The sequence below is a fragment of the Microchirus variegatus genome (genome assembly GCF_963457635.1).
Source record: "Microchirus variegatus genome assembly, chromosome: 9".
NCBI lineage: Eukaryota > Metazoa > Chordata > Actinopteri > Pleuronectiformes > Soleidae > Microchirus > Microchirus variegatus.
In genome coordinates, this window is record NC_139810.1 from 30,173,681 (window position 1) to 30,196,635 (window position 22,955).

Below are 22,955 nucleotides of genomic sequence, written 5' to 3' on the forward strand. Positions count from 1 at the left end.
TGTCCAGTGGATACATGTTATATATGACGACAATGTGCCTGCTAGAGCCTGTAAATTATCACTTTTCCAAATGCTATAGCTCCCAGTAGTCTCTGTGGCTGATGTCATTTCCTGTCTCTTAAGTTTCGTTTTACTTTATGGTGCTTCATCCTTAAGGTATTTTGACCAAAGCATGTCACAGACATGTTCATTAGGACACCAGGGAACTAGGTTAACTTGGAGAATTAGGGTATAATATGAGTCCTTTAAAATATCCTATTCTTTAAGCTGACAGAGCATATTTCTGCTTTCTCCTTGTCAGTCTAAATAATGTCCCAGCAAGGATCTAATTCCCAGAGGCGATTCTAGAGTCTGTAGGGGCCCTAAGCAAGAATTCCCAGGGGGCCCCTCCAACCAGTGTTCATCACCATTATGTTAAAAATAATCTGACACCAACGAAAAATGTATGAGTTCAAAATATTATTATTTTTCTAAATGAATGAAATAACATGGAAAAACCTTGTAAGAACAATAAAATACTGTAAATAGCTTTTAAAAAACTATATAAACTTAGTAAAAAAGATATGTTACACTGTAAATAATCCTCTTCATTTTCCAACTTTCAGAACCAGAGGTTAAAGTGAGGTGGGGCCTCTTTGGGGAGGTTTCCTACTGAGATGTCATTGTAAATCGCCCATTGTTGTTTAAGGGGGACGGGGAGGCGGCTTGTCACTGCACATTTCAGTAAAAACAGCCCTCAGGCTCCAACTGTCAGGGGCCCCCTACTGGCTTGGGGCCCCAAGCAGTTGTCTGCCTTGCCTGTTCACAAGCTGCGCCTCTGCTTATTCCTCTTCTCATGAGCTCCTTCTATTTGTTTCTGGGTTGACGCCGGGGAGGAGAACTGTGGCACATTAGCAGTTTGCCCAGGCCGCTTTACGTCCAATTCTAGTCTGGCTGAACGTATAAATTCAGAATTAATTCCACTCCTAATCCAGGTGTGTTGTACGTCTTGACATGTACATTTCAAACGTCCGGTTTGAGCCTGACGACCACAAGCAGATCAGCTGTACGAGAGCTGGTCTCAGTTCATCCTGCACAACCGGAGCGCTTCATTGCAGCCACTCAGGTGTTGAGTCACGCCACTATTTCCAAAAATGAATCTGCGAGTGCTTCTATTATACAACAAGACCATGAGCGTACTGTATTGTATTTGTGTGTGTGTATGTGTGAGTTTCTGTCCAGAGGGGAATGGAGATGCATGTATGTCATGGCACCATCCGTCACCCTGTGTCCCTGTTGTGCATCTGTGCGTGTGTGTGTGTGTAACTGTTATTCTCTGACATAACCATATGTCCATACATCCTTTATGGGTTCTCATCTCTACACAGAACATCGTCGCGTGTGTCTGACTTATTTATGCAGCTTCTTTCCTATAAGACGCTCTCTGACTCCTCTTGTCTCCCAACAAATGGGAGGTGAGCATTTCCAGGCTTTCAAACAACTCTGTTTTTGTTTTTTTTAAATTCTGCTCTGGATCACAGACATGGGCTATATTAAGCAAAAATGCTTGTGGGTATTTGTAGTTGAGAAGTTAAAAATGGTGTTTTCATTCAAAAACAAAGCTCCAGGGATACAGTTTAACTATCAATTTTGAAAGAAAAGCTGTATTGAATCACTTTTCAGTGAGAGCTTTACATCATCTTTGGTCTGATAAAATAAATCCCTGCTCTTGCTTCTTCATCATTGCATTGTTGTGACGAGTAGAACAGATCAGTGAATCGTCTTCATATTACTACTCAACCATTTGGTCGACCACAATTTAAGTCACTGTATCTCATTGAATAATGCATCAAGCTGAACTCACTAACACTTAAAGGTGCATTGTGTAATAAATAAATACTTAAAATGCTCCTAATATGTCACAGAGACTCAGGAATAATGTTCATATAACAAACTGAACTCACCAACAACAACAGTACAGACAAAATATTTGCATTAAAAAAAATCTTTTGCAGACTGCAAATCATGTTTATGTTTTGAAATCATGTTTTGACATGTGGCGCCACCTACCGCCGTCTACCAATCATTGCAGTCAGTAGAGTCTAGGCTGCCGAGCAACCACGGGTTGCCAGTGACATCAGAAAACGAAAACCTAAAAGACCTCTGTATTTTGAATTTGAATGTAGTAACTGTTTTTGGCCACATTCTTACATATGGCACCTTTAATGTCACTTGTTCTGAATGTTGTACTTTATGAATTCTGCAAACCAGGTTTATTATGAACAGACGTCTCAACCGTTTGGTAGAGGCCTGTATCTGAAATACTGTAGGGGCTAATTTCACGTTATTGTTATCATAAGTAATTAAAATAAAATAATAAAAAATGCTTTTGCTTTTTTCTTGGTGCGTACCTTTAAGGGTTAAAAACCCATGTTATACGTAGTCGTCTTGGCATCAAAACAAAGCTTGTTGTGGATTCTCATCTATTTTTTTTCAGATGACATATTCAGAGAATGTAATTAAAATGAACGTAGGCATGACACAGTATTTCATTAAGTGAGTGAAGATGTAATCGAGTTGACTCGGCGTAAATCATGAGAACAAAGTGAATTTCAGGAGGCCTGAGTTCAAGTCAGGTGAAATGCAGGGTGACAGGCTTGTGGCTTTCCTAAATGAATTCTCTCCCCTCCTCCTGCTGCAGGGTGACACAGCTCATTATTACACTCTGCATATGATTAGACATGCACCAAGGAGACTGAACAAAAGATAGGTACAAACATCTCGGCTGATATAGAGACCGTCCTCTCTCTGTGCACGCGCACGTAAACTGTACGTACTCGTTATGCGCTCGAGGTGGAACTCCTGCAATTTCAGTTAATCATGTGTAATTCACGGCGAACCTTTTTGTCCCCGGTCTCCCTGCGGCCAGATGGACGTGCAATCATCTGACTCTCGGGACTAATTTAAAATGGACGGAAATGACCTGTCATCATCGGGGGCTGGATGACTGCAGTGTGAGCTGCTTTGTTCATATACTGCTCAAAGTACAGTATCATATCATTCAAAAGTTTGGGGTCACCTATACAATTTTCTTTGCGTTTTCCATTAAAAGTCACACTTTTATTCATCACAAGAGTTGCAAAATGAATAGAAAATATAGTCAAGACATTGACAAGATTACAAATAATGATTTTTATTCAAAAGAATCATTCTGCCCTTTCGTCAAAGAATCAGCAAAACTGTTTTCAGCTGTGCTAACATCATTGCACAAGGGTTTTCTAATCATCCAATAGCTTTCTAACATGGTTAGCAAACACAATGTACCATTAGAACACTGGAAATGGGCCTCTATACACCTATGTACATATTACATTATAAACCAGACGTTTGCAGCTAGAATAGTTTTTTACGACATTAACAATGTACAGAGTGTATTTATGATTCACTTAATGTTATATTCATTGAAAAAAGTGCTTTTCCTTCAAAAATAATGACATTTCTGTGTCCTTAATTGACCTCAAACTTTTTAACGGTAGTTCATTCATATATATATATATATACATATATATAAAAGGTAAACGCGCGTTTACATGCGTTTTTTCCGTAACGTCACTAATAGGGCTGGATTATTATCGATCTTCTATTTAGTAATATGCTAATTAGTTCTGTGCAATAGGTTAAAGCACGTTAACGCATGACATGTTTCCATGACGACTGACTGGAAATAGACGCGTGTGACGCCACGTTTACGTTTAGATAACCTCTTTCAATGATTTGCTATAATGGGTTATAACATTTAAAAAGGTCATATGTTGTAACATTTTAGGACGGCCCATTGGCAAAAAAATTAATTTGCTTCCCATAATCATAATTATAATGTTTGTCAGAATGTATATTTGCTTTGGTTTTTGTATCCTTAGAATAAGCCTCTTATACAATACGTATGCTGTACTTGAGCGACCTTGAGTGTCATGAAAGGCACCTCCAAATATAATGCATTATTATTATTATTATTGTTGTTATTACTTAAAGCAAGGGTCTTGCTTTACGGAGGCTGTTGTCGTGCAGTTCCATGTTCCCACAGTAACCAGAACATACATTTCACATGTAAAGAAAACATAATTCACAAAGAGCTTGTAAGTGCAGAGATATACTTTAGTTTGGGCATGTCATTTTCGAGCTGGGACTCAAATATAAGGGTCAGGCAAGTAGAGGTGTTCGTCTAAAATGGTTATTTTTCACATGTGTTTTGGCTTCAAGGAATATTATAATATATAACTCTATATATGATATATTCATATATATATCAAAACTCAACAACATTGTCTCTGTGAAGGCATAAGTTCTCTGTCTCAGCTCTACAGGTTTAAACAAATAACTTATAAGTTAACTTGTTCCAGATATGTACAAGTCAATTTAAGTTAATTAGTTTTCTCTTGGATATGACTTTGATGTGATTAAAAAAAATCATGTTTTTTCCAAATGAAGAAGAAGCAGATGTTCACACAGCCTTTGCTCTGGCCTTCCATCACCCCGCTGAGGACCTGATGGTTAATTACATGAGGTAGCGCAGACTGACGTCCATATTTTTTTATGTTTAAGGGGCTCCTGTGATGAGTCACTATATGGCCACACTTATGGGAGAAAAAAAAAGGATATATTTTTATCCCTGACACCCTGAGATGACACACTGAACACGCTGCCTCTGTCTGTCCTGACATAAAACAATCACTTCCTACACGCTGCTTTTTTTGATAAACACAGAATCATATGGATGTTTAACTTATGATCACTTTCGGAGGCTTTTCCAGTCACTTACACACCAGATAACCGAGACAATGTCCCGCAGTTAAAAGTTGAGTTGTCTTCCTCATGCTTTTATTTTCCCTGGTTAGTGCTAGTTTTGGGGTAATACAGCCCCAAAAAAAACACTGACCATGGAGAATAAAAGCACGAGGAAGAAGGAAAACCCGGCTCAGCGATTGGCCAGGACCGAAAACGGAAATCCATCCCCTTCAGCCTGATTGTTTACAAGAAGCTGCCTAGTATGAGCAGCAGGTGAGGCAGCAGACTACCCTCACTTCCTGTCTTTGATTCGTTGGATATTCTGATTGAATTTCCCGAACCAAGCGAACCAAGACCCACTTATTCCGCACGGACCAGAGTTTGCTTGGTTGGTTTCGCATAGGTGTTTGCAAAGTCTCAGGGCACCACCAGCCATGTCAGTCAGATTCTATACCGTGTTGTCTTTGAAACATTGCCAAAGCAACACTGTAGCTGTCTGACTCTACATTGTGAAACGCTGTGGTCACACACTCAACACAGGAGGATTTAATCGTAGTTAGCTCTGATGTCTGCATCTTCAAACACCCTCAGCTGTGGTCAGGCCTCTGCGCCTCTGACACGGCCTGGGGGCTATTTGTCCTTCAATGTTTTGCTCAGCTGTCCCACACAAGTGAATGGTACACACTGGAGTTACAGCAGGCTGCTGGCTCTCAGTCTCTGTCTCAGTCTCTGTTGTAACGTGGGCTTTCAACATGGTTGGCACACACTCACGTGGGCAGGCAGGAGATTTGTAGTCGACCGTGATGCCTGAGACAACAACAGCGAAAAAGGGCAGGCAGCGGAGGTTTTAACGTCGTCCCATATGGTCCTGTCGCATATCTGGGCTCAAGGGGAAGATGAGGAAAGAAGGGGTTTGCAAGTTGTGAGCCATAACTCCATCGTATAACTGCCTGATGGTGAATGTTTTAGTGCTTTTAAAGTGTGGATGTATATGAGGTATTGGCATATTATTGTCACTGACTTTTAGCCACTTAAAGCGGACCTAGACCGGAATTTCCAATTAACGCTGTTTTTTTGGTGTGTATCTGCATCATTACCTTGTTTACGGAGCCCTGAAGTTTCAAAACAAACAGTTCAGCCATTGCTGAGAACGCTGTGTTTTATTGTAATCTAGGGCTCAGCGAGATCTCTGAAAAAACCTGGTTCGGTTACGCAAACAGCATTTATCCTGAACAGCAGATCCTCCTGCTCCGGGCACTAGTCCAGGCACATCTGGTTGCGTACATTGAACCGCAGAAGAAGAATAACGTCCGTTGTGGAGGTGTTTCACAAGCGACAGTGTCTTCTGACTCTGGGTCTGACTCTGGGTCAAAGTCATAAAAGGGACTGAGGCAGGGAGTCGTGAAGAAGCTATTTTTAAACATTGTTAAAACAATGTTTTGATAATGGGGAGCAGTGCATCCACCGTTCCAGAGGGGGGAGCTGCGCTTCTGAGAGCGGATGTGCTGAATATGTCACTCCTTCGGGTATTGGCCAATCACAAGACAGTTGGGTAGGCTCTACGCTGGCTGGCCAATCACAACACACTCTGTCTTCTGGGTGAGAGATTTATGTCTGAAATATCGCGACTGAGGACAGCGTCAGAAAAGAGAGATTTATATCGGCTCGTTTACAGCAACAAGGAGGTTTTTGACCATAAAAATAAGTTAATGTATGTAAGTAGACCTCCATAACTAACATATATGTGCAACAGGACCACTCTATGTGAGCTTTAACTAAAGACTGTCTACACCTGCTTAAATCTGTGATGTCTATGAAACAATATAGTTGCTACTGTTCCTCAGTTTCATGACTGGAAAGTGACATGAAGCAATGGATGGAACAACTCCTGCGTGCATCGATGTAGAAATTTTGATTTTCTCTATGGACTTTGGTGCGGTAGAGTGAGTAATTCAGTTTCAGTGTTGATAATATGCCAATGCCATACAGTATAGCACAGCCACATTTAAGAAAAAGAAAAAGAAAAAAAAGGTTTATCTACTCCCTTTGAGCAGCTATTTATCATCTAAACATAGTCTTCTCTTTCTCTGTTCTCTTACAGGTTGACTAAGCAGGCATCTGCTAACTGGCAGAGCCTCTGTAAAACGCTGAAAAGCCGTTAAATGAATGCGACGCCGCCGTTTTAAGACATTTATATTGCCCATCCAAACCTCACATGACCATGTCCATTATTCACCGGGAACATTCTGCCCTGGAGGAATTTTAAAAGTGTCATTTTTCAGTTTTAAAGCAGGTTTTCAGAAAAAAAAAGAGAGAACCCCTTCGTCTCCTCTCTCCTCCGAGAGAATAACAGTTATAGGTGGGAGGAATTACAGGCTACATTCCCCCAGGCTGTTGGTGTGTAGCTACTGCAAGACCATCCACCAGAGAGATTGCAAACCAACAATTAGTTGTCCTGAGAGGGAGAGAGTTTCCCCCGCCGGCTCTTCTGCCACTACATGATCAGTTATTATGTTGTTCTGCTGTGACTCGCCAACCATTTTTTCTCAGAGGACATCGCTCTTTTATTCACCGCTGATTTCAAAATTTCTACCGCTCAAGAATTTTGTCTAAATGGCACGAAAAGATGGTGCCACTTTCAAATAAAGTGGCCTTTCAGCAGAGCTGCAATTATATATTATTTTTCATTCAAATGTCACCGCAACCCAATAATATTAGCATCGCTGTCATAGAAATGTCTGTCAAATTGCCAATGATTTGCAATACAGATGATAGAAGTACACATTTCGGCTTAAAATGATATTTCTCTACTTAATAAAACAGGTGTTTCTGTTGTGTTTACACTAAATGCAAGTTTTAGGATGAGGAACATTGAGTTACTCTTTATTGTCCTACTTTATATACTGTAACACAGCAGAGATAATTATACCTGTCAGAAATACATTTAAACATGTGATTGTAGCTGGAGATTCTTGATATTTAAGACGTCAGAGTGGGTAATGATTCCACCAAGGAGACATTTCCCTTCTAAACGATGTTATTTATTGCAGCTTATGGTATTTCCTGTAGACATTAACAATTTTAAGGGAAATCATTTACCCGTCACATTTGGAGAAACAGATGGATTCTGAGAATGTTTGACATTATACAGCATCACTAATGATATCAACTATTAATTATGTAGAATGTCAAAATTGAGCGACTAATCGTCCCAGTTAGAGCACGCTACATTTTGAATTTGAAAGAGTCCAAGCGCCTTTCTTCAGACCTCTGAAGCTCCGCCTCCAGTGCTTAGGAACACGCAACGAGCACAGATGAGCGTGCACGATTAGCACACGAAGAGGGGTGCACGCCTAGGCGGGAAGGTGGGGCAGATGGCAGTTTGATGGATCCAATTAATTAATTTGGGCCATTCAATATGATTGGATGTTGGGGTTTTTTTTTTGTGACAATGCACTAAAGCGGACGTAGACCTGAAGTTCCAATTAACGCTGTTTTTTAGTGTGTATCTGCGTCATTACCTTGTTGAAGAAGCCCTGAAGGTTCAAAACAAACAGTTCAGCCACTGCTGAGAACGCTGTGTTTTCTATCTCGGGCTCAGCGAGATCTCTGAAAAAACCTGGTCCGGTTACGTAAACAGCGGTTCTCCTGAACAGCAGATCGTCCTGCTCCGGGCACTAGTCCGGGCACATCCGGTTGCGTACATTGAACCGCAGAAGAAGAATAACGTCCGTTGTGGAGGTGTTTCATGAGCGACAGTGTCTTCTGACTCTGGGTCTGACTCTGGGTCAAAGTCATAAAAGGGACTGTCTCGAGGAAATTATTTTTAAACATTGTTAAAACAAATGTCAGTAAGGAGAGAATGTTGTTTTTTTGATTTTTGTGACAATGCATTAATAAATTGGTTACAATCAGGGTGTGAAGAGGATTTTAAGCAATACAGTAAAAAACAATGCTCCAGAAAATAATGGATCTACCCTGCTCCATAAAGTATTTCAATGCACACCTGATCCTGATTTAACCTGGGTTTTTTTTTTTCTCAATATACCCTGCAGTGATCAGCATTGTTCTGATTTACAGGCAGCCCTTTGAGGCATTTATAACCTCAGTGAATGCACACGTCCCATTTTTTTTCTCTCTTCATATGATATGCTACGCACTCTCTCCTGGTCTCCCTGAGTTACTCCTCAGCCCTCCTCAGCGATGATGCCATAGACTCTGAGGGTGATAGGTACTGAGAGTGTGTGCCCCGTGTCTGGGAATAAGATGAGAGAGGAGGAGAAGAACTGTCTCCACTGGCCTGTGAAATATTCATCAAATGAAGCAAGGGCGGGTGAGGTAGTGTGGCAGGAGAGGCAGAGGAGTCCACTGAGGAAACAACATCATAGTTCAGGAGGCACTAGGGAACAAGTGCAACTCAGACCAGGGAGGAAGAAAATGTAGGAGGGTAAGAATTATTATTTTTTTTTTATTGTGTGGTAGCTGGAGGTTTTAAAACCCAAATATATGACAGATTAAAAAAAAAAAGAAATTCCCCTCACAACGCTGCAGGAGGTTTTATGATATTTTATCTATAAAGCAGCAGGTCGAGGTTGGAGAGAGACCGATGATAGCATATTGAGTTCTAACATTTAAATGGGTTTTAACACCCAATTTCCTCAAGCGCTGGGAAAGTTTTGGCGAACATCGCCTGCTTTCTTCTTGATGGCAAACAACATCAGGAGGACGTGCCATCCACACTTCACCATTACAGTGGAGTTTGCACAAGCCTGTGCTGCACCATGCTGTCGTCCACGAGTCGATGAGCTCCACTTGATCTTGATCAATGCTCACTCATTAATTTGACTTTGGAGGGAGAAGGAGTAGTTCTGCTTCTTTACATTTATGATCGATACAGGACACTTCCCCAAAAAACTGATACACAATTTACTCTTTTTGGGATAAAGCCTCCAGGCTGAGCAGGAAAGGCAGAAGAAGCACACAGCGTGAGTAAAACGAGACACAGCTTCACACAACAGCAACTACGGCTGAAAACACCAAGACGGCGAAGCCATGAAAACTTTTAGAGGTGGTTTCTTCTGCGAAAAACAAACTTGGACGTTCAGAAGGACTCCACATTCGTATTTTAATCACAAGTTTTGGCTTCTCACAAACATGATTATGAAATGCAAAGTCAGAGACTGCAGGGTCTTACGGTGCTTTTCCACTATACAGTTCCAGCAAGACTCAGTCGCACAGTTCGACTCTACCCGGTTTGGTATCGTTTTCCATTTCTATAGTAGCTCCTCAACGTGGGAGGAGTCATCGTAGCGCAGCTGCATGAAACCGCCGTGACGTCGTTTAATACGCGACACAAACAGACACACTAGTGACTAGTGACGAGTAAAGCAGCAATTTTCAGAGTACTGACTCTTTAGAATCAAATAACTAAATAGATGTGTTCACAGAATAAGAAGAAGCAGTAGCACAAGAGGAATTACAAAGGTCATCTTGAGTTTTTCATCATTTTTATAATCAGATTGTTCAGAAATCAGAAATTGTTGAAAAATATGGACTCGAAATGATGATGTTCTTGAACGTCTTATTTTGTCCACAAACCAAAAGTATTCAATTTTAATGATGTCTTTGTTACACTGTCAGAATATGTCATGAAAATATTCACATTCAAGAGGCTGAATAATCTGAATACTACTTTTAACGATTGACGAAAGAAAACACTTCACCTGATTAATCACAATTCCATTATGTTTGCACATCGTTGGTCATTATTTCAAATAATGGATGAACCACAGTTTTGACCTCATGATGGCGCTGTATAAAGGCCACATTATACTTCTCCGACTGCGTAACCACGGAGACCCCGCGAGCCTTCATACTTCTTCGTCGTGGTAACGGATACGCACTGCACTTTCCTGCCCGATCAGTAGGGGTCGATACGCAAGGTTGTTCTTAAGTGCTTAAGATATGACGTATTTATAGTTTGGCAGCGATGTTGTCGGCGGTGATCAGCTCCGCCACTGTGGACGCTCGGTGCGCACAGTGGCCGGCAAAGAGTAGCGTTATCTCAGCCTGTCCTGAGGACCAATCGCAGCCCTTGCCGTCTCCGTTGTCCCTTGACTGAGTGACGGACGCTTAAAAAACATTTTGTGCAGTTGGAGACGACGCAGAGGCTCTCTCCTACAGGCTCTCCATCGACGCAGAGGGCTCTGCATAACCTACGTAGAGCACTTTATGCAGGAGTATACATTGGGCTTAAGGCAGGGGTCTCAAACTGGCGGCCACATGCGGCCCCCCAACTGATTACATGCGGCCCCCCACTTAATATCATGTTATAATGAAAACATCACCCACAACCTCACCGTCTTTTAAACACAGTGTGTAGCTGAGGCACAGCTGCCAGCGAGGGGATAGAATATAATATATGTTTGCTAGCAATGTTTATTTTAATAGTAATTATAAGACATTTGGTCATAATTATCCCATTATTAAATGTATCATATACAACATTCAATTACATATATAAATACACTTGTTAGGGCCCGAGCCACGAATGGCAGTGACCGAAATGGCTCCTGGTACGAATTTTAATTACGGTTGTCCACGCTGTTATTAATGTAATTTAAAATAAATGTCTGTTTTTGATATTAACACATTAATTTTGCATCATAAATAGTATTATTAAGTATACGTGTGATATCATGATGTAATATTTTGAACAGTTGAACTTTTTGTTCTCTAGGCCGGCCCCCTCTTGACCACAATAAATGCGCATTGGCCCCCAGGTCATTTGAGTTTGAGACCCCTGGCTTAAGGAAACGCCAGCTGATGTTTCCAACGTCAAACAATCCAAGTATTTCAGTCAGGATCAAAGTGGTGTTTTTGGTCTTTTTGTCTCGTCTCTCTAATTGAGAAAAGCAGTTTTCATTGATCCATGCTCTTTGAGGAGTCCTGCAGTTTCTTCTCTACGTATATTTGCCCTCCTCTCATCTCAACTTTAGTTTAGACAACACTGACTCGGGGTTTGATTCCACGTCATCATTATTACACAAACACACACACACACTCACACAATGTGCCTCTGGTTTTTTCAGTCGCTGCGTATAGTTTGTATTTTCTCTTCTTCTCTTCCAATTAGTGTGGTGAGTCAACGTTTCATTCAGAAGTGAGTAGAGGAGTGGGTGGCCGGAGTTTTTTTTTAGCATTTGTGCTGAAATCATGTGTGAGATTTACGAGATTTACTGTGATACATTTTTTACAGTGGTGCGGAGCTGCATAGGTTTGACTCCACTCACACAAACATCACCCTTGTTAGCAGCAGGTCACACATTAGAGCATTGGTTCTCAAAGTGCGGCCCCGCGAGCCAATGGCGGCCCCCGAGATAGATAGATAGCAATGTATTCTCTTAGCTAGCAATGTCTTCTTTCAGCTAACTTTAAGCTAATAGATAGATAGATAGATAGATAGATAGATAGATAGATAGATAGATAGAATATTACATCCTCAATCACTGTACATCATGACATGTGTTTAATACTGATTTGAAATCGGGGAGACTTTGTGTCTGTTAATCCCTCACACTTACATCATTTGGCCAAGATAATCTGACACCCATGATTGACACACAGATATGACATGTAAATATGTCATATCTGTGTGTATCTACGTGTGCTGTCAATTATTTTATCCAAATCAAAATGTAAGAAAAACACCACTAAAATTGCCTTGAAGCATAAGCACAGAACTTGAGCAGTAGCTCAATATTCTGAGTTTTTCCCCACCTCTGCCCACTAACATGGCTGCATACTTCTTATTAATATTAATCCCTTCATGTTCAGAGTGTGAATTCATGTATGAAGGTACTCAGTAAAGTGTGAAATTTTCCATTTTTCCAGCGGTCAGATAAAAAATCCTTGTTGAATTACAGTCCTAAATGACATAACACACACACACACACACACAACAGAACGCAACAATTGTGGATGTTTTTTTTTTACGCCAACTTGCTGTTGCATTTACATCGCAGCAGCTTCCTCTGTGACGTGCATTTCAACAGGAGCCATAATAACAGTCAAAGTGTCTGCACTTTCCCCCAGACAGCTTTAAAGTCTCTGAAACCGTCCCCCGTAAAACAACAGAGCACTAATGGATTGAACTTACCCTGCTGAGACGTCTTTTAGTAGCTCGCAGTTTGCAGAACTGTATTAAGACCTTGTTAAATGGATGGCAAAGTGCACGGATTTGTGATTTAGATATTCTTTCAGAATCAAGTGTTGCTCTGAAAACATGATCTGCATAGCGACGCGCATACTGATTAGTGGCGGCGCGGCGCATCGCTGTTGAGTGCTTTTCAATACATGGGGAAATTGTGTGTGAGTGGCAGCTTTTATTGATCACGTCGCTCTGAAGATTACAGCCTGTGTGCAAACAGCAGTTCATGAGTAACGTATTGATTTCAGTGGGGGGAAAAAAGAGGGGGGGGGATTGGTTTGCTTTTTTATTTACCTCTACAACAGTGTGAAGATTATACTGCATGTGTCATATTTCACAGCTAAACAGGCCATTTTTGTACTTTGTGACACTTATTTGACCGTTTATCGTCCCTTGTGTCCAGAGGCGCAGATTGTGAACCGGCAAGGCAGGCAACTCCCGACACTCGGAGCGTGAGGGCTGTTTTTACTGAAATGTGCAGTGACCAGCCGCCTCCCCGTCCCCCTTAAAAAACAATGGGCTATTTGCAATGACATCTCAGTAGAAACCTCCCTAAAGAGGCCCCACCTCACTTTAACCTGTGGGAAGTTATCGTTCTGCAAGTTGGAAAATGAAGAGGATTATTTACAGTGTAATGCATATCTTTTTTATTACTTAATTTATATGTTTTTTTTTCAGTTATTTACAGTACTTATTGTTCTATATATTTATATTGTTTTATAATGTGGGTTCTTTACAGTGTAATGTATTTTTTTACTAAGTTTATATAGTTTTTTAAAAGCTATTTACAGTATTTTATTGTTCTTTACATGTATATGTTCACATAATTTTTAATTACAATGTTTTCCATGTTATTTCATTCATTTCGGGGAAAAAAATATATATTTTGAACTCACTTGATAATGGTGATGAACACTGGTTGGAAGGGCCCCCTGGGAATTTTTGCTTAGGGCCCCTACAGACTCTAGAATCGCCTCTGCTTGTGTCTCTTACTGTAGGGTAACATTTTCCATATGTAGGCAATTATTTATTCATTCATCATGACAAACAGAACATGCAGCTGCAGTATATGTACCGTGCCGTGTGTGCGTGTGCATTATGCATGATAAATGTTTTTTTTTAATTCCTACCTCTGTTACACCATTAACTATTAGTACTCTGACCTAACGTCACCTTCACATCTGCGTATCGTTCAAAGGACGCACGTTTTATGTCACTTTACATTCTATGTACTGTAAGGATTGGTTTATTTATGACGCGACAGCAAGTGCAGGCGCTGTATGATTTGACACATTTATGCTTTCATTCACGGAGACAGGGCGGCGTCTTCCGTGACAGCTGGGTTTCCTCCTACAGATGTTACTTTAACCCCCCGGGCTTCACATGCTGTCAACATCACATGTGGTTGACTGTGCAGAGAAGGCCACCTGCAGCAGGTTGATAACATTAGATCAGATAATAATAGAAACGCTGGGTGGGCGCGAACGTCGGCTTTCGGGGAAGTTATAGAAGGAGTTGGCGGGCAGCAGCCCCTCGCTCTTAATTATGATGTGAGAAAGGTGTGGGAGGAGAGGTTTTAATGAAGAGAAAACAGCACCTGGTGTGGAGCATGGCAGAACTTCTGACATGGTTTTACGTTCTTGAGAATCCATGTGGCCACATTTATGACCATACATAGATTTGGGGCCAATTCCAATTCCTATCTTAACCCTCAAGCTCAACCCTTAATCTTAACTGGCCCTCAAAACCAAGTGTTGAGGGTTATTTTGTCACTTAGAAATGGGACACCCCTTAAATGCAGATACGTCTTCAGACTGTAGGGGGCAGAATAACGCCAAAGCTGCGTCAAGTCTTTCAACTCCAAAAAAGAAGAAGAAGGACACATTTACGTCAGGATTATTTATTACGATCCGTTTGTCAGTCAAGTTATTAGGTTGTCAGTTAGTTATAAGATGATACTCATACAAATACCACAACCATGGACATATTCAGCTGACAGTTACCACACACCACGGCTTATTGAAAGGTAAACCATAGCAAACGATCACTTGTCCGCACCGGCCGGCTATTGATAAAAGATCGTAAAATAAAAATAAATGTTACGCAACAATGATGTCAGTAATCCATAATATGGGCCTAAACTAAGATAATACAATGGTTTTCATCATTTTTATATCTCTATTAACAAAGAAAATACTTAATTTGTAGTGTAATCGTTTCGCCGCTTTCGGCGCCATCTTTGTTATGTGAAAACACGCAATGCATTATGAGGGTTAGGGGTAGCCCTTGCTCCCAAGGGTGGTCTCAGAAAAAAATGTCAACATTGAGGGCGATGCAGCCCTAAAACTTGCCCCTCAACTTAATTTTTCTGAGAATCGGGACAGCACTTGCACTAGAGGGAGCGCACATTTTTGAGATTGAGGGTTAAGATAGGAATTGGAATTCACCCTAAATCTGTCCTCTGGACGGATTAGAAACCTTAGATAGTTTTATTCTAATCAGGTCCTGTATGTTACATAATTTGTCGTCTTTCTAATGGTTAAACTCTGACTTCACGGTACAGCAGCGTGAAGTCTTGCTTAGTGCGACTTTAGCAAGTCGTCTTTCAACTTGAAGGTTGTGTGTTCACTGAAATCACTGAAATCGGACCAGGAAATGAAACTCTGATTGTAAAAAAAACCAAAAGTTTGGAAATTGACATTTAGAAATTAGTGGGATTTTTCAAAAGAATGACCCAAGAGGTACATTCAGTCAAATATTGGTGCTTCTTTAAAAAGGCAATTCTGTACTACTGTAATAACTAACCCCCAGTTTACATGTCTTTGGACTGTGGAAGGAACCTTGTCAGACCTGGAGATCAAACTGAAACCCCATTGCTGCCCACGAGGCACCATTTCAAACCACGACTCCACCGCGCCGCCCTACAAACAATCCTCTTATTATTCCCTCTGTGATTTGAGACCTGTCTTGCCTTTCATTCGCCTTTCTTGATAGTGCAGAATGTTTTTGCCCCCCCCCCCCCCCCCTCTCCGCTCAGATTGATGTTTGCATCAACTGACTTCTCGTGATGGATGACTGAAATGTTTAAACTGCCCTTGGCAGAAGCCAAACTCTGTCTGCGGTTGTTTTTGTTTGCTTGTTTGTTTGTTTTGTTTTGTTGTTGTTTATTTTCAAACCGTAGATATGATGATATTTTGTGACGTCGTGTTGAAAAATAGCCTGCTCCAAACGGCCCTTCCGCTCACTCACTCACTCACTAAAAGCTCTAAAGCGAGATTAATTCTCCGCTAAAGAAAATCTCCATATTAATTAGGTTTCCGTCTATTTATGGTCTGCATGAAAATGTCACGTGGGCTTTTGTGATTTACATTTTTCCTTACACACAGCTCCAATCTGACAATCGGTGTCTTGACATCTCTTTAGCTAAGGATACATTATTCCTGGCTGGGATGCGTTGGTCGCCATGGTAACATCAGAGTCATTATAAGTGCAATAAAGGGCATTCAGTCAATCTCCATCAACTCATGCTGGCTTTCTTTCTTTCTTTCTTTCTTTCTTTCTTTCTTTCTTTCTTTCTTTCTTTCTTTCTCCTCATCTCTCCTCTCTTTCTGCCAATCACGCTCCTTTCTTCCATGTAATCTTTTTTTTAATATATATATATATATATATATATACACACACACTCACTCACACACATAAATGCATATATCAGAGACAAACACTGACCCCTAGTGGATCCTCGCTGTTAAGCTCACTAACGTGATGAGACGGCGCTTAATCTCTGGTAATTTCATACCACAGTGGAAAGAAATAATTATATTTACTGTAAGTGCTGTATTTAAAGCTATTTTATGCTTCTGTTCAAACCACATTTTGGATGTGGATTTTCATTCCAAACCAAAAAGACAACTTTACAAATGACCTTTGAACCATTTCTTCTGTTTCGAATGGTTTCGTTTAATTAATGGAGGCTCAAATATGTCAAAATCGTACTGTTTTTGTGTTTCAGGAAAAAATGTCAATAAAATGTCTCGTGTGTCACCGCAGGTCTTCACTCGCTATGGGAAGTGTTACACCTTTAATGCAGCAGGTGATGGACGCTCTGCCCTCATCACCACCAAGGGAGGTATGGGTAATGGACTGGAGCTCATGCTGGACATTCAGCAAGATGAATATCTGCCAGTGTGGGGAGAAACAGGTGAACGGGCCATCATTTACTCCAACTCAGAGCTGATTATGTGTCACACTCCAGCAGTGTGTATATGTGTGTGTGTGTGTGTGTGTGTGAGTTAATCCCTCAGAGTGTGAAACTCAGAGGAGAAAAAAAAAACCCTCTTCCAAGTGTCTGGACTCACTAGAGAAATAAGCTTTCACTTTGTGTCGCACACCGATCTCACCGCCTTCATCTTCCTGCAGATGAGACGTCGTTTGAAGCCGGGGTCAAAGTTCAGATCCACAGTCAGGATGAGCCGTCCTTCATCGACCAGCTCGGGTTCGGAGTGGCACCAGGGTTCCAGACATTTGTTTCCTGCCAAGAGCAAAGGGTACAAACACAATTTTGTGTGGAATTTTGTCCAAATAATAATCCAAAAGCCAAGCATAATGAAATTATGATCATTAATCCAAATGGTTAGAATGACTTCCCTAACATGTAAGAGAATGAAACACTCTAATGACTTCAAATGAGAGGATTCTTGTTTGTAATGTGCTTCAGAAAATGTGAATATGAGTTGATTAATTGACTTGATGAAGACATGATCATTAAAATAATTGACAGCAGTGGATTATAGGTCAACGTTGGAGTTGTAACTTGCTTCTAACTTACTTGGTAATTTATTAACAGCCATTATCTTTTAAAGTCACAAGTCTATTTTAAAACTCGTCTCTAGTTGAGAAAAAAGCTGAATTTTTATTATTATTTGTAAGATTAATTTCTCCACATCTGGCAGATTATACTGCTTTCGACTGACGAAGCATTTAATTTTATTCACTGTTGTATTGAAATTTGCCGTTTTTCTTTGTTTTTTAAACATCACAATAAAACAAATGTATTATTTCATATAAAGTTCCTGAGTTTAAAATATCGGAAACAGTAATTCATGATTTATTCATGTTTTCATAACAGTTATTTACGACTAAAACCCGAGGAAAGCTGAGGTAAATAGGAAAAAAGTTTGCAGAAAAGTTGGTATATTTTGTCAAAATGCAATAAAACTCAAATCTGTAGTTTGTTGGATCATTTGATGAACGCACAAAGACAAGATTTCCATTGTTTTAACGACGATCTTTTAATGACGTGTCGTCATATCGCAGCTGATATATCTGCCGCCACCGTGGGGCGACTGCAAGGTGACGCCCATGGATTCAGACTTCTTTGACAGCTACAGCATCACGGCGTGTCGCATCGACTGTGAAACGCGCTACCTGGTGGACAACTGCAACTGTCGCATGGTGCACATGCCTGGTAGGAACACACACACACACACACACACACACACACACACACACACACACACACACACACACACACACACACACACCTCAAGTCGAGCTCATGATATTTCAAAATCTGTGACAATAATATATAGAATTTCAAAATAAAACTGTTTGTTTTTATATAGAACGATGTATAGTTTGCAATAAAAACTATTAATTTAAAAAAAACACAAAAACAAACAGAGAAGGGAACAGAGAACATACAGAAATAGCAGAGGGCCACAGGCTCTGGACTCGGTTTGTTTACACCACCATGTTGGCAGGAAAAGCTTTACGTAAATGAATGGCAACAGTGCCAGTTTCAAGCTGTCTTTCCAGTTTTTTCCAGGATGTTTTCCAAATTATTGAGAAATAATAATACACTCTTAGAAATAAGGGTTCCAAAAGGGTTCTTCTACGAGGGCTGAGGTTCTACTTTGAACCATTTGCTTCTGAAAATCCCTTTCCCGAAGAAAGGGTTTTGCAAGGGTTCTTGGTAACACTAATGGTTCCAGGAAGAACCATTTTGATCCAGAGAACCCTTTAAAACCCCTTTCCTGAATAAAGGGTTTTAAAGGGGTTCTTGGTGGAACCCTCCAAAAGGGTTCCAGGTGGAACCTTTTTATAAAGGTTCTACCTGGAGCCAAAAAGGGTTTCTCCTATGAGGACAAGCCGAAGAACCTTATATGGTTCTACTTAGCACTTTTATTTCTAAGAGTGTACTATATGGTCATTATAGTATTGCTAAAACAACAAATCAAAGACTTTGGCACTGGTATTCTGCCAGTTTTATATCTCTATGGATTTAAACAGTGCTGCTTCCTGCCAAAATGGCCAAAATGGCGTCTATACCTCAAGTCAGAGTTACAACAATCATGAATAAATTGACTGATATGAGCTTGTGTTGCTTTGGCTGCAGGCGATGCTCCGTACTGCACCCCCGAGTTGTACAAAGAATGTGCCGACCCAGCTCTCGGTAAGAAAGTCTCCGTCCATCGTCTCTGAAGAACTGATTCATGCCAGAAACCGCAAACATGTGCTCACACACACATGCATTAAAATCTTCACAGCAACACTGAGCTGTTCCAAAGGTCAAAGGGTCAAAGGTAATTTTTCTTTCCCTCCAGATTTCCTGGTGGAAAGAGACAACGACTTCTGTGTCTGTGAGACGCCGTGCAACATGACCAGATACAACAAAGAGTTGTCCTTTGTCAAGATCCCCAGCAAGGCCTCGGCCAAATATCTCGCCAAGAAATACAACAAATCTGAGCAATACATTAAGTAAGTAGTGAGTAGACTAGTAACTATCCGAATTGTGTGAAAATGTGATGCCCAAAGAGTGGGCCGCAGCCCCCCAGTGGACCACAAGGGTACTGCAGGTGGGTCTTGAAAGGTCAGATATAAATAAATAGAGATTATTACCGTTTTGTTTTTAATTAGGTTTCCACTAACCATATAAGTATTTATAGATAAGTTCACATTTTTTTTTAAATCCAATTTTTTTTTTCAGGAAAATTAAAGGTGCATTATGTAATAAATCTAAAGCAACTGGCCATAAAAATCCTCCTAATATGTCACAGAGACTCAGGAATAATGTTCATATAACAAACTGAACTCACCAACAACAATACAAACAAAATATTTGCATTAAAAAGAATATTTTGCAGACTGCAAATCATGTTTATGTTTTGAAATCATGTTTTGGCATGTGGCGCCACCTACCGCCGTTTACCAATCATTGCAGTCAGTAGAGTCTCAGCTGCCGAGCAACCACGGGTTGCCAGTTACGTCAGAAAATGAAACCTAAAAGACCTCGGTATTTTGAATTTGAATGTAGTAACCGTTTTTGGCCACATTCTTACATATGGCACCTTTAACTTACCAGTTTTACAGTTACAGTGTTTACAACCATGTTTACAATTACTAAATTGTGTTTATTCCATTAAAATTATATCCACCTATAAATAGATATTAAGTGTTTCTTAATAAATAGTAATAACTGAATTGTATAGTTATAAAAATGAACATTAATGTTGTGACTGACTTGTTTTCTTTCCTCACCAGGGAGAATATCCTGGTTTTAGACATATTTTTTGAGGCTCTCAACTACGAGACGATTGAACAAAAGAAGGCTTATGAAGTGGCTGGACTTTTAGGTACAATATTATTATTATTGTTATTATTACTGAATAATAAGATAACTTCATGATCAAATACTCTCTTGTCTTATATTCCATTTGTTTGTATCCCAGGTGATATCGGTGGTCAGATGGGACTCTTTATTGGAGCAAGCATACTCACCATTCTGGAGCTGTTTGACTACTTTTACGAGGTGAGACTTCTCTCACAAAGTACGACGAAAAACGAGATGCAAGTCACTTTATTTGCTCGTAACATCTTTATTTGCTTCAACCCAAAGCAAATATAGTGAATAAAACATGAAATAAAAACATTATACAACTCGGTAATAGGAGTGAGACAAAAGACATTAACTAACTGAAAAAAAACAATTTAAACTATAAAACTACAAGAACAATGTACATTGTTCTTGTAGTTTTTTACTTTTGTATTGTCTTATTGTTAATATCTTTCTATGTACTTTCTTGTAAATGTATGTTTATTATTTATTATCTTTACTGTCTTGCTAAAGGACTATCATATCTTAAATAAATAAAAAATTAAATAAAAACAAACAGATAATGTGCAATATTACTTATACTCTTACTTACCTTACATGCAGTACATACATGTAATTAATTTACATCACACAGAGTTTTAGCTGCCACTGAGAATAATGGGATCACGTCTGCTGGGATTATCCTGGGAATTTTCACAATCTGGAGGGATTTTTCAGAACATTTTTCATCAGTAAAGATGTAAAGATAACTGATCCTACAAAACTTTGACCCTAATGTTGAAATTAAACTTACAGAAAATTAAACTGAATAGTTCATTGAGCGAGTTTAAGCTCCAGTGTGGAACTTCTGTCGCCCCCATGAGGAAGTTTGAGTAACTACCCAGACACTGACACCTCTCCATTCCCTGCATTACAGCTTTAAGTGGATAACAAAACATTTTAATACAGGAATACCATACAAATTTGTGGTTATTTATATTAGAGGCTACACCAGTGATTCCCAAAGACAAAGAAAACAAAAAACTGGCAGAGACATAATTCAGACAAACCTTGCATTAGATTTCTCAAAAACAAAAATCTATTATTGAGAAATAAATGACTAATTATTTGATGTGAGATTTTATTTCAAATGTCTGAAGGGGTACGAGTTTGGGAAGTGAGTTTGGGAACCACAGGGCTTCTTCACATGTGTACATAAGCTGTGCGCATTAAATGTGTTGTAAGTTGTTGGTGACCTTCACTGCTCTGGTTCTTCTCAGGTGATAAAGTACAAACTGTGTCGCTGCTCCGATAAGAAGCACAACAACACCGACCAGGGAACAGTGCTGAGCTTGGACGACGTCAAGTGTCATGTCAGTAATTTTCACTAGGTTCTCTGCAGCTGTCGGGAGGAGGACGCTCCCCTCTGAGCGGCTTCGTGAACTTTGCTCGAAGCAGACTTCTGCAGCGACGAAGCAGTCTGAACTGTGCCTGGTGAAGTGAGATTCTTTGAGGTGGACACAACAATGTGGTTAAAGTGAGGACACGGACACACAAACATCTGGACAGCAGACTCAACTTGTGAGAGATTCAGAAAATCAAGGCATGAAGTGAACTGAAGGTTCATCTGTATTCAGTTAAACTGTGGTGTCTGTCAGTATGTCACCACTGTGATTATATATATATTCAGCCCTAACACTTTATATTACAGGTCTTTACTTTCTACTTATCTGCACATAAATGTCCTGATAAGTTTCCTGAAAGTAATCAAATCATTTACCAGTTAATTGAGGTCACAATGGTAGCGATTAGTCTTGCATTGAAGCCAGACAATAGCAGGTATATGCTGAATATGCTAAAAAATGTGAAAATGCATCTACGAGCAAATTCAGTATAAACAAAGGACGCAGTTTTTCCCACTTGTGAATAAATGAATAATTACCATCTGAAAGGTTTAAAAGGAGCAGAAATGGAAGAAATTCACCGGGAAGTCAACTCACCAAACTAAAATTAACTTTTGAGTTTAACTATTTTAGTTATTTTTCAGAAATGTAATATACTACCCATAAATATGTTTGTATGATTACATTAGGAAAAAATAATAAATATAGCCTTAGAATAAACCTTTTGGTAACACTTAAGATGAGGGAACACATATTAACCATTAACTTGGTGCTTACTAACATATATAAGTTGTGTACTAGCCCTTTATAAGTAATTATTAAGCATATATTACACTTTATTCTACATAACCTTATTCTACCTCTATTATGACATGAATTAAGATTTTTCCTACATAAGCTGTTAATGCATGCTAAATAATTACTAATAAAGGGCTAGTGTGCTACTTATAGGCATGTTAGTAAGCACCTAGTTAATGGTGAATATGTG

The 22,955-nt window shown here is 39.8% G+C and overlaps 1 protein-coding gene across 1 annotated transcript in view; it reads left to right on the plus strand.

Moving 5' to 3' along the window:
* Positions 1–21,955, plus strand: part of LOC310931894 (acid-sensing ion channel 1-like) — a gene marked incomplete at both ends in the record, with an annotated part of 72,375 nt that extends 50,420 nt beyond the window's left edge. Inside the window, 8 exons of the mRNA XM_083895136.1 lie at positions 17,021–17,171; positions 17,390–17,517; positions 18,287–18,437; positions 19,368–19,424; positions 19,576–19,729; positions 20,513–20,604; positions 20,701–20,780; positions 21,845–21,955. Coding sequence (XP_083751262.1) covers positions 17,021–17,171; positions 17,390–17,517; positions 18,287–18,437; positions 19,368–19,424; positions 19,576–19,729; positions 20,513–20,604; positions 20,701–20,780; positions 21,845–21,955 — 924 coding nt within the window. The remainder of the gene's footprint in view (positions 1–17,020; positions 17,172–17,389; positions 17,518–18,286; positions 18,438–19,367; positions 19,425–19,575; positions 19,730–20,512; positions 20,605–20,700; positions 20,781–21,844) is intronic.
* Positions 21,956–22,955: the final 1,000 nt, after the last annotated feature.